The 20,143-nt window shown below is 34.2% G+C and overlaps 1 protein-coding gene across 1 annotated transcript in view; it reads right to left on the minus strand.

Annotated features, from left to right (window-relative positions):
* Window positions 1-5,922: 5,922 nt before the first annotated feature.
* The window catches only part of LOC150076921 (bile acid-sensitive ion channel-like), a 37,273-nt gene continuing 23,052 nt past the window's right edge, over window positions 5,923-20,143 (minus strand). The window contains exons 9-13 of the mRNA XM_090385677.1: window positions 17,744-17,822; window positions 15,811-15,862; window positions 15,669-15,709; window positions 8,638-8,713; window positions 5,923-6,726 (exon numbers count right to left, since the gene is read on the minus strand). Of these exons, the coding sequence (XP_090241803.1) occupies window positions 6,577-6,726; window positions 8,638-8,713; window positions 15,669-15,709; window positions 15,811-15,862; window positions 17,744-17,822 (398 nt within the window). The 3' untranslated portion in view covers window positions 5,923-6,576. The remainder of the gene's footprint in view (window positions 6,727-8,637; window positions 8,714-15,668; window positions 15,710-15,810; window positions 15,863-17,743; window positions 17,823-20,143) is intronic.

A 20,143-nucleotide genomic window follows, 5' to 3' on the forward strand; every position in this document is an offset into this window, starting at 1 on the left:
GTTATTTACATTAATGATATTGAAATAAATAAAACATGCACATATAATTTCATAATGATCATTAAGATATTAAAATAAGATTTACAAAATGATGAAAGCGATTACATTTACGCCGTTTAGGTTCCGGGCAATCAGCCTTTTGGTGATTGCCCGGAACCTAAACCAAAACAACAAAAATACCATGATAGTTATTTTTAGGAGAGACGAAACTTTTGTTTGATTTTTTGTTCTTATTTAAAGTATTAATTGTATTATCAGTAGTACAAAGAAAAATTGTTTAATACTTTATAGAAATATAATAAAGTATTCTAAGACTTTAAATATATATTTCTGTATTTCTGAAATTTGACCGTGGGCTGCATTGTAAAACTAAGGGAGCCACGTGCGGTCAGCCTAATTTGGCTCATTAATGACGTAGGCCACATGGGACTTGTCTTTTTTGCGAAATCGTATCAAGAACTACGGTATTTCAATATTTTTGCTCGTTCTGCACTCGCTGTTATTAGATCATTATCTCCATCCTCTTAAAATATTATGATGCAGATGTGGACACTAGACTGTGCCTCAATACGATTTGATGCATTTGTATATTCTGAATAATTAGGATTTTCTTCAGCCCATAATTATGTTCGCCAAATTAGGTGTCATTCAGATCGAAATGAACCTTACAGGAAATGCAGATTGATTTTACATAATTTTGATTGTTTTTATGTGTCAATGTTTGACAATAGTACTTCTGTTGGTCTCAAGTTGGAAAGTGGAGTTTATATGGAAACAACTAGTGATACTATTGCAAGATTTGTTCGACTTTTAAAGCTTCTCTCTACTAGCAATTTTATTGGGGGATTTTAGAGCGAGACCTACTCAACAAGCCTCATTAATGTCCAAAGAATGGGCGCACCACTAACCTTCAATTCACTCTTGAATTAATGTTGAGTTGATGAAAGGAACCATATTTCAAATAAGGGAATACGGCTGAGGTCTAATACCATTGTCACCACTTATAAATGGTGACACTGGCTGTATATTCTGAGCCATCTTCCTTTATTTCTCAAACGCAGTTTGAGAAATAAAGGAAGATGGCTCAGAATATACAGCAATTATATTCGGTTAATGACCTTTCTAACTTCAAACCTTCGTCACCTGATCCGGAAACGATTTCTACGCAGTAAACAAATTAAAATTGCACCATAAAAGATTCCTAGACGGATAATCTTCATCATCCGTTTCCTAAACCAAACCTCATGAAGGACAGTTATATCCGCATTTATTCTTTCATGGAACCTCTGTAGTCTACATGAAAATGCATGGTCATAGTCTACATAATATATATATATATGTGTTATAGTTATCTCCAATTTATTGTTATCTGTATGCTATCTACATTTTTCGCTTATCAGCAATAAAGCGAAATATTATTCTGCGCGTTATACAGGGTGCATTGAAAGCAGTTTGCCCAAAGTTCATTTTACGTATGCTAAAAATTTGCAATTTAATCTCAAGGATTTGAAACAAGGTCGGAAAAGAAAAGAAATATTTTAGCGATAACAAAAATATTTCTTTACATCCTTTACCCCGTTCGGTGTATAGGGGAAACCCTGCTTACCGCCATTTATTCAATCATCAACCTCATTTACCCCAGAATGAGGAACTACTTTGTCCGCAAAGTTTCTTACAATACTGGTCACTGTGGAAACAGCCTCCTCTCCCAAGGATTATGGAAGAAAACAAGAATTAAGTTTCTTGCTGTCTCCTCATTTCATTGTTATTCTATGGTACACCACCATACCAAATTTTGTCTCACTTCATCGCAAGCTCCAAGCGGTTCACCACCTTATTTACGTGTTTTGTTAATTTTGTCGAGCAGTGCAGAAAGGTTATAATATCGCGTAATATATTTAAATTTTTCTCCAGACTTTAGGAACATTTTATATATTAAAATGCACACAGTATTTTCTTTTCTATTTTATTTATATGGAAACTTATTTTTATAAAATATATGTATCATTTAATTAATATATTAGATACATTATAAATTATATGTATCACTTTTATTATATTAATTAAAAACGACCTGGTGTCTGTAACCATATGTGTAGTACCTAAGCAAGCCAGATACAACTATTAAGGTGTATCCTGCTTTTCTGCATAGGTCGACTTGTGTGCTGTATAAAGAAAAATCGCTGGGAAATTTGAGAAAATAAGGAAATGTCTAACCAATTGAACTATAATGACATTCGATAAACTAGTTAGATCTCTTCTGTACTATGTTATAGATTTATCTAGCGATGAATTGTGTAAGTCTTTCTTTCCGGCTTTGCTTTATTATTTATTTATTCATAGGAAATATTCAACTGGGGATAGAAATCAGCATTAAATTCCGGTTTCGTCTAGTATTTGCATAATGAAAATCCTATGGTGATGTCATTAGCAATATGGGAAATAACTCACTGATGCTTCAACGGAAAGCAAAAGTTGTGTAATTTTTTTTAGAGTTTATATCTGAATCAAATTGCGTGCCTTTCATAATCTGTATGAAATCTCCCAGACACTCCTCTGTTTAAATTCTTGCGTGGGGCTTATCAAGTGCATTTTATGAGGAGCAAATCGAGCCATGTTTATTCTATATTCTAGAGTTGCGCAATTACATCAACTTGCTAAGAGCACCGCTAACATATTCGTGTTACCACAGGGTTGGCATCACTTTCAAGGGCAATTTCATATGAGCACGTCTTGAATGGGTATCTATAATTGCTCAAGTTAAGCACCAGTACCAGTTTGCCATGGCCCACAGACTATCTTTCATATTACGGTTAGCAGACATCCCAAAAATTTACTACCTTCCCTGTAGAATATTTTCCTCGGAATGTCTCCAAGAATGCGACTTATAAAGATTGCAAATACCGTAATCATATCTTGAGATTAACCTCTTGCTGGATAAGCGCATTCTGCACATTACATAACGAACACTCTCGAAATGGTCAACGATGACATATTCGCTTGCGACTATTATGGTTGCATTAATGTGATCCATGAGTATTATTATTATTAATTTTATTACATATGGTGAAACTTTAATAAAATAAAATGCAAGGAAGTCCTAGGATTTAGGTACACCAGAAAGAATAAAAAAATAAATAAATAATAATAGGCTAAAAAACTATCTATCTGAGCTCCTCATCACCTAGGTAATAATATTCTTGTTTATGCACCAGGTCAGTGAAGTTTACAATAAATCAATCAATACAAACGTTAAACGTATTTAGCAGTCATGGGGGTGGAGCCCGGTCCACTCAAAGAGCGTGTGCCACTGCACTCGTGCTCCTGACCACTCGGCTACGGAGCTCAGATAGATAGTTAATTTTATTTTATCTCTTCAACTCAACTTTGAATTTCCCAACGCTGTCAGCCTTAACCACCCATGAAGGTAACTTATTCCAGGAATTAATAACTTGCTGACTAAAAGAAACCTTCCTGCAATCCGGTCTAAACTTCTTCCTCGTAATTTGAATTGAATGAAAGTGAAAATTTCACTCTCATTCATTTTACTTTCACTTCTTAGAAACTTATACATCGTAGTTAAATCTCATTTATGGTGCCTAGTTTCCGAGCTCTATAATCCACATATTCTTACCTCATATGGACACCATTTTGACGATCTCATTAGGCGTGTTGGCTCATCTTTGGACCCTTTCAAGAAGTCTGATGCCTTTTTTTTTAGTGCATTCCCCATAACTAAACGCAGTATTCCAGGTGTGCTCTTACTTGCAATATTGCTTTCTTAATTGCATTATACAGTGGTATTATTACCTCTCTTCCTATCTCTGTAAGCAAATGTTCATCGGTACGACACCCATGGGCGTCCCTTGTCGCCTGTCTATACTGTTCTTCCTCTACTCTTTTTTCATTCCACCCCACGAAGTGTATAAGATCTGTACATTTTGGAGTTGCTATTCCACAAGTGCGACTTCATATTTTCTGCATTAACACATAGTCCCCAAATTTCTAACCATCTCTAAAGACTATGTAAGTCGACCTGAAGGAGCTCTTGGTGCTGATCATTGACTTTATCGACCTTGACATCGTGCGGTGTACAAACTTCTTTTCCTTCATAACGAGTTGCCATGGTATTGAAGTGCTTTCAAATGTATTTATTTATTTATTTTTTGAAACTAGTGGGCAGTATTACTACTGGGAGCTTATAAAGATTACACGAATTTTTATAAATGTTAAACTGCTTTTTATTCATTGTCTCACATCCTTTAAATAAATGGGAGATTAACTTTTCAAAAAGTAAGACAACACATAATGGATATCATATGACTAAAAGCAGCGCAAATAAATGCATTGATTTTTTAATTGGTCTGGTTTGAGCATTAGGATCATTGAATTAACTAAATAGTTTAAATATTATTGAAAAAAATAACATAAAACAGTTGAATTATTCCTTTTTTTTTGGTTGAAATCTATTTGTTTTATTTATTTTATATTTATAATCTATTTATTATATTAATTTATTTCATATTTATAATCTATTTATTATATTCATTTATTTTATATTTATAATCTATTTATTATATTAATTTATTTTTATACTGTAGCCAATTAAAATTTAAATTACTATTATAATATAATTGCAATTTCATTTATTATTATTAATTAATTAATAATTATTATTATGTAATTCTACCCTCAGAATACAATACAGAATGTTTAATTTCCATACTTATATGTTGAAGTATTTTGTCCTAGGATTTGAAGAAAAAATGTGGTAATTCTGTCTTACATCAACTGTTAATTCATGAGTTTCATTTTTTGTGAGAATAACAGTATACACGTTTAGGAAAGAAATAGTGGATGGCGCCATCTGTCAGCAAAAATGCTCATTGTTATTATTATTATTATTTTATGTTCACTCGAAGTAAACTTTTAAGCTAATAATAATAATTTTGTAGTACATCCGAGAAGATGCAAAAGACAATATACTGTTATATATTATGATAAAACAAGAAATCTTGGATTTTGTTATAATTATGGGTGATTCTAAACAACACTGATCAACTCGCGAATGTAATAAATAGTATATTACATATTGTTTACCTTCATCGGCCATTTTACGATTAACACATGTATTAATAGCAGAACGAGTGAAAGCAGTTCCTGGCATGATTCTCAGTAAAGCGGTTTACTTTAGAACAAGTTAATTGGACCATTTGTCCTTGATCAGCAGCTAACAGGAAACGTTTATGAATTTTTTTTGGAAAATGAATTACCAGGTCTGTTAGATGTCATTTTAATGATGACAAGTATAATACACTGTCAACACGACACGCACCCCCATTACACTCAGTATTTTAGGGAGTATTTACACAATTATTTCCTCAGTTATTGGGATAGGTGACGATGGATGCTGGACAATCACTGACGTTGCCAGACCCTACCCCTTTCGATTACTACCTTTAGGATCGCATGAACGGTACAACATAAGATCTATTCACTACTAAAATTGACCAAGGAGCATTCTTTAGAAGTTTGGTAGGAAGACCCTCCCCAATACACATTGTTGTTGTTGTTGTTGTTTAATGGCGCAAGAGCAGATTCGGCTATATTGCGCCTTATACATTGTATATAGACATATATTAAATATTGTTTCAATTTATTTGACTAAAATAAATTTACTCAAAATACTTTATAAGAAATGTATAAGAAACTACTTATACATTTACTAGAAACTACTTATACAAAATACTTTGTAAGAAATGTATAAGAAACTTTATACAAGGATTATAAGAAATGAAACACTTCACATTATTTGTGGTTTAAAAATTACTTTTTCAAAGTCAAAGAAAATGGTTAATTATAAATGTTTATCAACACGTAGTACACTCAGTTTATAAATCAAATTAGCGATGTTGTATTGGGATTTTGTAATCCCAACACAACCACAGACATTGCTCTGACGCAGAATTCTAAAGATGTTTAGAAACATCGCTTAACAGCCAGTTAATTTAGCTATTTGGTGCTAGGTTAGAATTTTTAATTACCCTTTTTTTGCCATTCAATTAATAATTAGTTACTATTGGGGGTCAATTGGAGGTAATCAACGTAATTGATCTCAACAGTCAATGAAGCTTATATTTATTTTTTTTCTTTAATTTTAGTGAAATAGCATAAAAGTTGTATAACTTAAACTTCATGATACTGAACAAATATTTGTTCTGTAGAATTCTGTAATAACACGTAGCTGTCAACATATGGGCAATTGTCATATCTTGCATTGGCTTTTACATCAAAAAACAAACTTTGATGTTTGTTCCGTTTAGTGGCACATGTTCCCAGGTGCAGCCTGAATGCAAACGTTATCTTGAACTGAGTGAAATGCCTGTTTCACTGGATGAGATTCCCCGAGATAAGGTCTTGTGCAAGTCACAATCATCTTTCATAATGGATATTTTCGTATTATAAAGTCCATTGATTATTTCAATTGAGGCAGTCATGGGAGAGCTTCATTGCAAACATCTATACTGCCTACTTTGGTTCAATGTTGAGGTTCCTACGTCGCACGAAGAAGGGTTGTCAGGATTCCCTCGAATTCTTTGAATTTCGCTTTTGGTACCAAAATTTTCCCACCATCACGACTGCTTCAAAGCAGTCCCAAACAGCAATAAGAGAGACTCCAAGCCAGACTCCTATGTAGCCGCCGATGTAACCAAGGAACTCAACTGGCTGGAAAAAAAAAAAAAAAAAAAAAGAACAGCGAGATATTAGACGAAAACATAATAATGATATTAACAGAATACTAAGACAGTATTACTGAATAATGCCAATGAACAGAAGGTTCACATCAATAATAACTTACTGTACGCATCTTAGAGAATACGCATAGTTTTTTTAATACATTTAATTCATCAAGAAATGAACTATTTCAAAACTTTATCCGCCACGATGAATATTTTAATAAATAAACATCCAGTTTCAAAAGCTACCAGGTCATTGTTCATATGCACAATGAGTGAGAACACCGACCACAAATTTACTTTTGCCAATTTAGTATTACTGTATTATTTAATTTTTCTGTGGATAGATAAATTATGCCAGTTAATGATTAGTCCAAATTAGTGCACTTGATTTAAAATAATCTAATCCATTGTGTGCCCGAATACTCTGTTTTGCACATTAAGCTGCTTCTATATATATGCATCTCTAGCAGTTAAAATACAATTTCCTCTTCCTCACATGTGTTTCTAAGTATTTCGAAATATCCTTAAAAGAGGACTGTTTGAAAAGTAAGGTAACATCTGTTTTTGTGAAATTGCATTTAATCACAGATCAATAAAACGACATCTAAATGAAGGCACATTACGAGTGAATTCTTCAACTAGGTTTCAACGTTGATATCGATGTTCTCGGTTCCTGTCAGATGCTTTTTTTTCTAATGTCCGAACATATGAAAGGGTTAGTTTGAGACTGTGCGTTAGAAGAAAAGCTATAACCATATCTGTAAATTTAACTGATGGAAGTACAAAAAATGAAACCTTAATAAAAGACACTTTACTGTGAAATATTTAATTTTTATTAGAATTAAAACGAAAAACTGCTACCATTAGACGCAAACAATCGCAATAATTAAATAAAATTGGCTGCCTTTCTAATCTCTATGTTGAAATCTGCCTTCGTAGCCTGGAATTTGGGTTTTTAGGAGAAGTCTATAAGTTGACCATAGAAGAGGCAGAAATGTAACTCATTCTATCTCTTCTATGGTCAATAACCAGAGTTTATTAATGTGATACAGCTCTGTACAACGGTGTGGTATGCATTGTTTATTGTGGTGCAGCTCTGTACCGCACTGTTTTATGGCATTGAACTAACTTCAAGAAAAATGAGTTTAGTTATTGAATATAACTGTTGAAACATACGCATCTCGAAGTTTATTATGAACTTCCGTGGGATTAAGTCGGATAAGTGTGTCACTTCTTCAGTTTTCAGAGTTTTAGGTAAGGCAACCATTTTGGTTTGATAACTTACGTATGTCAAGGTGTGCAGCCTCTAAGAAACAGAAGATGAAACGAAGCGTTAATGCATGTATGCAATTCATGTGCCGTTTCACTGTTGCCGAACGCATTCTTTCTTCTCAAAAACATCTGTTTTATCTTATTTTTTAAACGTCCCCTTCTATTAGGAGTAGGGGAGTGATTAGTCATAACTTCCCTACTGACCAGGAGGATTGAGAATAGCTTATAATTATGAACTTCATGCCTTCTAGAGCCCATATTTGCAAAATTTCAAGTGTTTCTACAGCCGAATTAGCCATTTGAACTGCAACACGAGGCTTGAAAACGACCTTGTACCAACTAGTAACAACAGGCGACTGAAAAAAAAAAAAAAAAAAAAAAAAATATAGGTAGCACGATTGGAGTGCAGGTGCAATACACGGCAATGATATCACTTTATTCGTGGCTGAAAGATCGTCACAATGCAAGAGTAAATTCGTCTCTGAATTTTGATAATAAACTCTCTGATAATAGAACTAAAATCTTGGGTAGGTTGAATTTTGAAATAATCATGCCAAAAGTGATTATTAATCTTTCTATATAATCGTGTTGCTGCGTTTTGCTTGAATAAAATAAATAAGCTCACCTCATACTGTGGTTTATAGTTGTATACGATAGTGTTTGGATCAAGAACAATTTTAATTATGGAAACATCCAGCATTCTGCAAGAAAAAAAACAAAAAAAACCAGGTGTATCAAACAGATTTTTTATTAAAAATTCTGACATTTAATAGAAATGAAGAATAGTAATCACAATTTTAAAACTAAACTGATTATATATACTCACACTTGAACATTACGCGATCGAAGTAAATACATATTTTTGTTATTTATACTTTTCTTTTAATCGTTTTTTCATTTTATCTTTCCTAGCAGACACTCTTATCGTTTACTAAAATTAATTAATGAAATCATAAATTACGTTAAGTTTTTTGACATTTCGCCGTTATCAAAAATGCATAGGTGGCGCACAAATCGGCCATTTCTTATTCGAAGGAGAAATGGTAATCATATTTGTCAGGTTCTGGTTCATCTGCAGGTATTTTTCTTTATTTAAAATTAGTTACTGTGTACCGTTAGTGCTAGTGAGTAGTGGTTTAGCATTATAGATAAAGGGGATATAGATAAATAATAACGACTATTGTTTATAACTTTATCTATAACGCTACTTTTTGAGTTCTCATATTAGGCCTACGTAATGCTGGTATAACGTTCCTTTTAATTTTTGCATTTATAGGTGCGGGTTTCCCATCGAGTGTCTATCAATGTGTAAAGACGGCAATTACTCATATATATATATCTGATAATTAAAATAAATATGATATTTAGAATAAAAACATCAGCCAGTAGTACGGCAATAATGCAGAGCGAAACGAAACATAAAATAATATAAAATAAACAAACAGGGAAGGGAAAGTAGCGGTAGTAGGACAAAAGGTAGTCGATAATTCCCTGTATAATTTAGTCAATTAAGTCCTTAAACCAAATTAATAAAACATAATGTAAATTTAAAATAATGCCAATTATACATAATTTAGCGGAACCCCCTCGAAAGGTACCATTTCCAAAAGACGTGAAATATCACCAAAAAAGGATTAAAGAAACTACCAAAAAACTAAAATATCAAAATAATAGACTGACCATCATGCCCCATATCGACAGAGGACCACGAGGCCAATAATGGTCATGGAATCGCTGCATTTCAATCGTCATACAAATCATCGCAAAGGCGGAAATATCGAAGAACCAAACCACACCTCCATTCTCCGATAGATCAACCAATGCAAAGGATTTGCATGGCGGTGGTCCTTATGCAGCGAAAAATAATCTATAGAACAGACAGCACTCTAGATCAGAGCCACACCACTGACATAATGCAAGCTTAACCAGCTTATATAATAGAAGGAAAGAAATAGATGGCGGCACAGGCGCTGCTTATTTAGCATATCAACCCACTACTACCATTAATTTATATTATATGAGGTAAAAGTTAGGCAAAAGTGATAAAAATAAATAAATATGGCTATGTAGCCATATAAAAAAAATTGAAATGCAGCGATTCCATGACCATTATTGGCCTCGTGGTCCTCTGTCGATATGGGGCATGATGGTCAGTCTATTATTTTGATATTTTAGTTTTTTGGTAGTTTCTTTAATCCTTTTTTGGTGATATTTCACGTCTTTTGGAAATGGTACCTTTCGAGGGGGTTCCGCTAAATTATGTATAATTGGCATTATTTTAAATTTACATTATGTTTTATTAATTTGGTTTAAGGACTTAATTGACTAAATTATACAGGGAATTATCGACTACCTTTTGTCCTACTACCGCTACTTTCCCTTCCCTGTTTGTTTATTTTATATTATTTTATGTTTCGTTTCGCTCTGCATTATTGCCGTACTACTGGCTGATGTTTTTATTCTAAATATCATATTTATTTTAATTATCAGATATAATTAGGCATCATGTGGAGGATGTGCATTTGCTGGCTCTAATGATAGCTACATAGCCATATTTATTTATTTTTATCACTTTTGCCTAACTTTTACCTCATATATATATATATATATATTTTTTTTTTTTTTTTTTTCTGACAGATATTTGAACTGCATGAATATCAGACAATATTGACAACCAGAATTGCAACTTTGGCTTTAAAAAGCCTATTCGAATCCATCGAAAAAGGCTGGTAATGGTAGCAAAACCCGCATTACGTTTTGCAAAAGGCTAAGAAGAATAGAATAGAAAGTATAGAAGTATTTTTCAGCAAAAATATTAAAAATATAAACACATTGAGTGTACTCATAAAATAGTATTATTAAAGGGCCTAAAAGCAGTTAATATGAAATGCTACAAATGTGCTTTCAGGTTATACGTACGAGGGGTGATCCTTTAATACGCGGTCTGGTGCAATTTTAAGTTTACAGCGCGAACGTTCCATATCTGGTGAGTATGGGCTTGGCACACCCAGGGTCCTGAGCTGGATATCATCATTCTTCTCTTTCTTGGTGATTCCCTTCTACTTTTGACTCTCTCTCTCTCTCTCTCTCTCTCTCTCTCTCTCTCTCAGGGTTACTCGGGAACTTTTTTTTCCCTGGTGCAGCATAAGCCTCAGGCTTCCTTGCATCATATGGATATTAATAATAATAATAATAATAACTGCCGCTGGAACGGCCTTCCTGATCGCTACTGAGTAGACTGTGCGCATGTCACTACTTGGGCTAATGTTGTAGGAGAGAGTTTTTTACGCCACGTGACATAACGATCGTTTTGAAGTAAGTATTATGTCGGACATACAGCCTGAATAGCGATATGCAATTCGTTATTGTGTCAGACGTGGCTTACATGCATCGAAAAGAGTTAAAGAGTTAATGAAAAGTATGGTAATGAGTGTCTTGGTAGGACAGCCATATTCCGGTGTGAAGTGATTTCTCCATCAAGACAATGGCAGACCTCATATGGCTAATATTGTGCAGGCATTGATCACTGCCATAGGTGCTGAGGTTCTGCCACATTCCCCTTATTCATCTCACTTAGCCTCGTGTGATTTCTTCCTGTTTCCATGTCTGAAGAAAGCTCTGAAAGGCAAGCGTTTCGCTCTGACACAACGATGGTTGAGAGCCCACAACGGAAGCACTTCGCAATCTTTCGAAAAATGGCTTGCAAGAAGCATTTAATGCGTCAGTACGACGGTGGCGAAAGTGTGTAAAGTTCAAGGGAGAGTATTTCGAGGAGAAATCCACAGAAGATTCAGATGATGACAATGAAGATAAGATCTTGCACCAGTCCGCGAATTGAATGATTACCCCTCGTATTAAGATGAAGGATGTGTGAATTTAAGATGAAGAACTCTTTGTTTTATGCAACTCCAAAATGGAGATTATTACATGGAAGATAAATACCAAAATAATAAAATATAAAATAATATTAAAGATTGCTAAGAATATTTCAACAAATTACAGAGAATCTGTAAAAATGTTTTTTTACACATTATCGTCCGTAGTAAAGCACTCTTATGTGGTTTTGGAAAAGTAAGTCGTTTCACACAGTTACTCTTCTCGTCGTTTTTGGACAGCAGGAAGACTTACAGTGTGAAACGAGCCCAATGAAATTAACTATCAGCGCATAATAGTGGGAATGTATATATCCCAGTATTTGCAGGTCACTGTCCAGGGAATGTATATATCCCAGTATTTGCAGGTCACTGTCCAGGGAATGTATATATCCCAGTATTTGCAGGTCACTGTCCAGGGAATGTATATATCCCAGTATATGGGTGGGTAGAAAACAGTCGCATCGCTTTGTGTTGGATCAATCCATTAGGTGATCATATCACTCCAGCCTATCGCAAATGGAACAAGGACAGCTGAATAAAGGATACCGGAGAGGACAACCGGCGCGTGTACTGTTCTGATTACTAGTCTAAGCGGGTAGCACAGTGGTATCGTCACCGTCCTCCCCAAACCGGTGGAAAAGGCCTTCGAATCCCATTGATGACGAGAGGAACTTTAAAGGGCTTTTTTTTACTCCGTGGCTGAGTTAGTCGGTGTCAGGCGTAGATAGCAAGGTGTCACCCCCAGAAACTGGGGTTTTTGCGTCCAAGAAAACAGGAAAATTGACCAGAGAACATACGCAATTTACGGACAAAATAAATATATCAGTAGATGTAATCATTTATGGTTGACCCTAATATCGTCATTTGTTTTGTTCTGATTACTGGTGGGAGTCTGCTCTGCTTTACCTTCCTCATCTCGCACTGTCTACTGTTCACCTAGTTGCATCTCCTCTGTTGAGTTGTGTGCTGCCAGGAATTTTAACTTGGACTATATTCTGATTTAGTGATCATGTATACTTGATGGACTGCTGATGATGGGTGGACTTAATTTGGTTTATCTGGACTTGCTGCTAGCAGCGTTTACAGTCTGCTAAGATGTACCTCATGTGGAGAGCACATCGTTGGTGAACCCATCACTTCTTTTGGACTTTATTGAATTAAGTCAGCCAGCATGGATTCTTCTTTCTGGTGGCATCTTCATTAAATCTGAACTTCATCAATATGCACTTTTTATAATTGATGGACTGGTGGCACACTGGTTTTAGTGAGCTTCCTATCTAATGGAGTCGTAGTTCCTGAGCGTCTTTTACTGGACTGAACTAACTGAATCTATGTTTTAAATATATATATTATATATGTATATTTTATAAATGGATTCAAGTATCTCTTTCTTTAAGCGCGGTATTGTATGATATGGGGGAATATCACTTTTTAGTAGAGAACGCCTAGTATAATAAATCGAAAAAAAAAAATGATAGTCCAATTCTTAGTTACTGTTTGAATGAACAACACTATGTCTTCGCTGAAATGGGTAAGGTGAAATAGGTGTAGTGGATTGCAGCTGAGCTGAGAACGTAATAATATAATAAAGACAACTCATGTAGTTGAGTGAGTTGAGAGCATTGTGAAGCTGACTCCAATAGAAAGATTTTCTAATATTAATGATAGCCTGTCTCTTGTCCCTAATAAAGAGGGCCATGGCTCAGGAGGATAGGATTTTGTCGGTGAGACGGAGTTCTTCCACCTTTTGTGCAGGTCCTGCTTCAAGTGGACGCTTTCAGAGAATGTTGGGGTTCCATAAGGCCGTTGAATTCGCTCTGATGGTCAGCTTATTGTCGCAATGGTAACCCACCTCGTCAGGTTGATTCTGAGTTCAAGGTCGCAGTATTCAAAGACATCTCATAATTGCAGTTCGTTGAGTCGGCGTAGTTGTACGCTATAGTTCTCTTGTTTTGAATATTTTGTACTAGAGGGTGCTTCCATTTGTGAACAGATAATGACAGGGTTGTGATCTAACCGTATTATTTGCAGGGTTTGACCAGCCTTACAATGCAACGATACGAAAGCAAGATCCGGCAGGTTATCGCCTCTTGTAGGCGGAGTGCTAATCTGCTTTAGTACGAATGTATTTAGCCCACAGCTCAGTCTTCTCTTAAGATTCTCAGCAAGAGTAAGTGGAAGATTAACCTCCCCACACGTGAGGTGTCTTATTGAGTTAATTCAGGAGTTTTTCTACTGCTTGTGAGTCTGGAATTGGTGATATATACACAGCTGCAATATCCAGCAAAATCGTTGTTTTCAGTATTACCAGAACTGCTTCAAACACATCAGACTGACTCAATACTGAATGGAAGAGAGAGAGATTCTTGATTCACTTGATTCTTGAAAAAGATTGCCATTCCTCCTCCTCTTTGGCTTTCCCATGAACTACACGCCATCTAATACCTTGTAAGCCAAGTGTGTAGGTAGTTGTTACCCCAGTTGCAGTCAAGTCAATTTTCTGGTAAGCAAAACCACGTCTACCGTATGGGACAGTAGATCTTCAACTTGGATCGCATTTTGCAACCAGGCTTAGAAGGAAGTCATTCTCTTTATCATTGTTTGGGATGATAACGAATTCTATTTTTATCACTGTAAGCGTTCTCTCTTAGGCTTCCTTCACTGGTGTTTATACGTTGATATCATGTCAGAGATCGCAAAACGCAACGTTGGGAGTGCTGGAGACCTTGTGTAATTTTCAATTTCATTCATTTTGTGCACTTATGCGATTCAATGAATAATCAAATTATTAAGTAAATGAATCATTTGATTATAATTATTAATTTGAATTGACAATTAACTATTTAATTAATTAATTAAAGTTATTTAATTGCTTATAAAATCATTAAAATAGATATTATAGTATCTTATGTATAGTTATACACTGCAATGTCCGCCAAAAAGACCCCCACAATACTGTATCTTGGGAATGTACAGCAGTATGTTTGTAATAATAGCAAAATCGAAGTAGCCATTCGATTATTTGCAGATCCTTTTCCCTCAACATGAATTGTTGAGGAGGCTTCCATCCTGCAGTGGGTTGATAATGGCTGCAGTTTACTTTTGGTGCCAAATTTTACCGTTTCGTGTGGAAAAAAAGCACAAAAAATAAGACACGCACAAATTGCAGATCATAATCGTTTTAAGAAGGAACAGTATTCAGCTGAAAAATTACAAGACTTTTGGTATTAATGGTGCAGAGTTATGTCGGTGCAGACTACATCTGCTTCTACACTGGGTGTGATTTTTCTGTTTCTACCTGTTTCATGGAGTTAAGGTTACTTTCAGATCTGACAGGGGTTAAAGAGAGTTCTGGCTGATGGAATTCGTTTTAAAAACAACTTTTCTTTATTTTGATCATTTCTGTTGCACTCACCCATAAATCATTCCTATTTCAAATTCTGAGTAAAGTGATGCGATCTACTACATTATGTGACAATTTGCATTTCTTCTGTTAAATGGAGTTTACTTAAAGTCAGATTTGCCATTAAGTAAAGAGTCTACCAGAATTAAAACTGCTTGACTGAGTGAAAAATATGTCATGTTATCCAACAACGCACCTTATGCATGGTGTAAAACTGCATAAACATGCTATTAAACTTAGAGTTCGTAAATATATTCATGTATCGACTAATATATACTGTATAAGCAGTATCTTTCTTTCTACATATCTATCTACGTGCATAAACACTGTCACTATCCTTTTCATGCGTAGGTCAAATGATACATCTTAATGACTTACCTGTTGGCATTATTCGAATACATTTCTTCAATGTCTTCAATCTGTGCGAAGAACATTACAAATATTAACATTAAAAAACCGCTGCTGCAATTTTTTTTATAAATATATGAATACGATATTTCTTTAGCTAGGTGGTACTTACCGTGGTGTTTATCAGTTGAGTTGACTGCAGCGAGATGTCATATCTTACATAACTGCATAAAAAACAGAGGTAGATAAATAGGAAAAGAGGATTTTTTTATTAAACTTTAATAATTTTATTTTGTTTCTGAACATTACGTGGATTTACTCTGTTTGGAACATTCGTATGATGTGAATTTACGAAGAAAAATCATTTCCTGTGTATATGTCGATGACAAAATTGATCACAAAATATTTGCTAATGTGTAAAATTTAAAAGGAAATCACACACGCACAGAGCCTCTTAAGTTTTTAATGAATAATCTATCGATCTCCTTGGTAATGGTATTCGATTGAAAACGATATTTGTAATTTTAGGTGACTTGTGAATAAACTTGTGAAGTTAAGCCAAAGCTCTGACACTGGAGGGATAAAAATGTCTCCAGACAGTAAAGAAACAAAAAAATAAAATAAAAATAACGCATAATAGAGCTATTTTCTCAAACGATATTGATTTAACTAATAATTAAATTAATAACGTAATGATTAGTTATTAATTAAATCATTAATTATTAATGATTTAATTAATGATAATAATTTTTATTTTTGAATTCTGTCTGTACAAACACGGCCACAATAAGATAACAAACCAGGGCCGGCTCTAGATTTTGTAGGACACATTGCAAAAGAATTGTATGAGGCTTGCAATGTAATCTGCAATTGTTTTTCAGTTCTTCCCTCGTGAGGCTGGCAATTAATATTTGAAGGTTCTCTTTCGTGAATAAATAAAATACTGTAGAATCTTTGGTGTCATTGAGGAGAACAAGAACATTAATTTTAATTACAAATTTATAAGAACTTGTTTTTCAAATCATAAAATGAAGTACAGTTCTATTAGTACCTAGGTAAGTGCGTTAATAAGAAAAAATTGCTAACAGCCCCACACGATGATGTTAGCATCTTAGTGGACTTCATGGAATCCATAGAGCAAGGGAATCGCTTCTATAAAGTCTATCTATGATGACTGCAGCTGGGACTAGACGCCACAACGACAAGCAGGCTATGCTTTTGTACAAACCAAGGTCACAACAGACTTTTGTCTACTAAGGCTGACCACGTGAATTCTAGCTAAGGATAGATGTAAAATTGGTATGTATGGCGTCGCAAAAAATCCTGTTTTCTTCCAGGAGTTAAATATTGACAAGGTCATTTGCAACACCGTAATAGTTGGCTAGAAAAGTGAATTGGGTAAATTTACTTGTATTGCATGGACAACAGGCACTCATCTTCTATTGTATACTTGTAAAGGAAATATAAATTTTACGCTCCGTCTCACATTTACGCCCCGATTTCCTTTGAGTGCATTACGTTATTATATTTGTAACAAATCTAAAAACAGGTTTTGAAGATTGCAGTACAAGTATTTCTGCTCATTTGACTCTTTAAATATAACAACACATTAATTCAATGAGATCAGATAGAATAAACAATCTAATGAAAGTAGAAAAGGTAAACTCATTCCTCCAACAAGGTGGACTAGAAAGATAATTTATGTGTTAAAAGCAGTATATGAAACAGCAAAGTCGGGCTAATCGAGCAATGGAAAACAAAAGAAATTTGACAAGCAGGGTTCTCCTTCTTCTTGTCGACATTTTGTCCCTAAGTCGTTCAATTTTCAGTTTCAGTGTACAGAAAAGAGGAAAGCCATCCTCCCTGTTGTCCCAGCCTTACTCCTAGACATTTCATTCTGGTTATGTATTTTTAAGAAGTACCCGTGAGATCTTAGTTCTTGTGATAATGGGATGGAATGAACTATGATTGAATGCGTTAACGGCCAAACGTCACATTTTTATTTCACTGGGGATTAGTTTAATAAAGTAAAATGAGATTGAATAATTTCAACAGCCAATTTAGGTTTAAGTTTAATTTTGATGAAAACTCGAAAATCTACTTACTAACAAGGTTGAGGACATTTTTCAAAGCAGCCAAACACTTCTGATGCAGTCAAACATTTGCCGTAATCTATGGTGACATCTATTCAGAAAGAATCGTAAATAGTGTAGCTGCATTAAAAATTATAAAGATATAAATTTAATATGTAAAAGGTACATAAATCGATATGATGAGTACGTTTTGATGTAAACTCAGAACATTAAATAATCTTCGCTTTTAATTTAATGGGTAAAAAATATTTTCAATTGACAAAATAAAATTAACTTAGCATTTAAATTAAATTAAATTAATTAAAATAAATAAATTTAATTTTGTCAAATGAAATTAATTTAGCAGCCCAGCAGACATTAGAAATTTAGTCCAAACAAAATTACTGAATCCTTTCGTGTCTTTGTTTTTTTTTTTTTTTTTTTTTTTTAAATGCCCACACATTTTTGATTAGATTAAAATCTGTGTTGGGGGGATTGTAAGGAGGGACCAAGGCAGATTTCGCACACATTCAGAGCGTTCTTAGAAACATACCGTGCAACCTTTGCCCTGTTTGCAATACCATTACCAATATGGAACATTCCATTACTATTGCACCATAGCTGAGTGGATAGTCGTGAGGGTACCTTTGAATTTACTCATGTGACTGCTAAGCACAGTGATATTATTATTTTAACTATCTGATTTATTTATTCTTAATTTGTTTGGTATCATTTACTATATATCAACCATGAATTTTAAGTGCTCAGCCTATATAGTTGCGACATCATGGACGGTTAATTCCGGAAGATTTTTTCTAGGTTATACTTAGTAATGTAAACAATGACACTAGCTTTATTTATTGAAAAATAAGTATAAAAATAATTATTATATCAATAACAGTCTAACAAACTTTCGTTTCGTCCTGACTGAATATAACTAGGTCGCGGCCCTATATACTTTAAATTTAATTTAACCAAACTAAAAACTCAAATTTAATTGAGCCAAGTAAAATTAAATTTAAAATATAAACATCAAATTATTATTAAGTAAAACTAATAATAATGAATGAATTAATTAAGACAATTAATTAAATAAAAATAAATAAATATAAATTGTACACAAAAAATAATTAAATATTAAAAATAACATTAACATTTTATATATTTTATTTTTGTTTATATCTTTATAATTAGAAATGTAAATTATTTAAAAGTCATGTGTTTATAGTGAAGATTTATTTCGATACATTTCTGGAAATTTTCTCAAAAAACAAATGCTACAGACGAAAATATACTGTTTGAAATGTTTCCCTGGTGAGTACCAGACCATTGCAAAAGCGAAATTTTGAGTTTTAGAAGAGTATTTAGTATTAGTATTAGTAACGGCCGCATGGTGCAAGAAAGCCTATGGCTTATGCTATACCAGCCAAAATAATAAATAAATAAATAAAAAATAATCCGAACAAAACAATGATAAGAACAAAAAAATAAATAAATAAAATAAATAACTAAATAATAATAATAATAATAATAATAAAGGAAATTAAACCTATCATCCTATGCGCTTCCCTTACCCGAAAGTACTATCCAGATGACCTTTGAATTTCCCCAAGCTGTCGGCCTCTACCACCCATGAAGGCAACTTATTCCAGTAATTTATAACTCGCTGGCTAAAATAAAACTTCCTGCAGTCCAATCTAAACATTTCCCCCCGTAACTTGAATTTATGTCCCCTAGTTCTAGCATCATTTATAATCTTGAAAATTTTGTCCTCATTCATTTTACTGATGCCTCTCAGAGCCTTAAACACCTCAATTAAATCTCCTCTAAGGTGTCTAGTTTCCAAACTCTGCAACCCACATATTCGAAGTCTTTCTTCATAAGGACGCCCATTTGCCGATCTCACCAGGCGAGTTACCCTTCTTTGCACCCTTTCAAGAAGCTCGATTTCTTTCTTTAGGTGCGGTCTCCATACTTGAACACAGTATTCCAAGTGTGGTCTAACATAAGCCTTATATAATGGGATTATCACGTCCCTATCTCTACTTGCAAAAGTTCGATAGATCATCGATTGGACACCATGGGCCTTCCTTGCAACCTGTTTACAATGCTCAGAGAATTTCATGTCTGACCGTATCGTAACACCCAAGTCCCTTTCCTCCAGTACTGAGTTTAGTTGAACTCCACCAAGTGAATAAGTTTTTTTGGGATTACTGTTTCCCAGGTGTAATACCTTACACTTTGTTGGATTAAAGCACAGTTGCCATTTTTCTGACCATTCCTGAAGTCTATCTAGGTCTCTCTGAAGAAGCTCAGCTTGACAGTGATCATTAACTACTCTACCAATTTTAGCATCATCTGCAAATTTAGACATCACGCCCTCTATCCCTTCATCAATGTCGTTTATGAAAATTAAAAACAACAGTGGTCCTA

This window comes from Mastigoproctus giganteus, chromosome 12, assembly GCF_048544385.1.
Source record: "Mastigoproctus giganteus isolate SK-2022 chromosome 12, ASM4854438v1, whole genome shotgun sequence".
NCBI classification, from domain to species: domain Eukaryota; kingdom Metazoa; phylum Arthropoda; class Arachnida; order Uropygi; family Thelyphonidae; genus Mastigoproctus; species Mastigoproctus giganteus.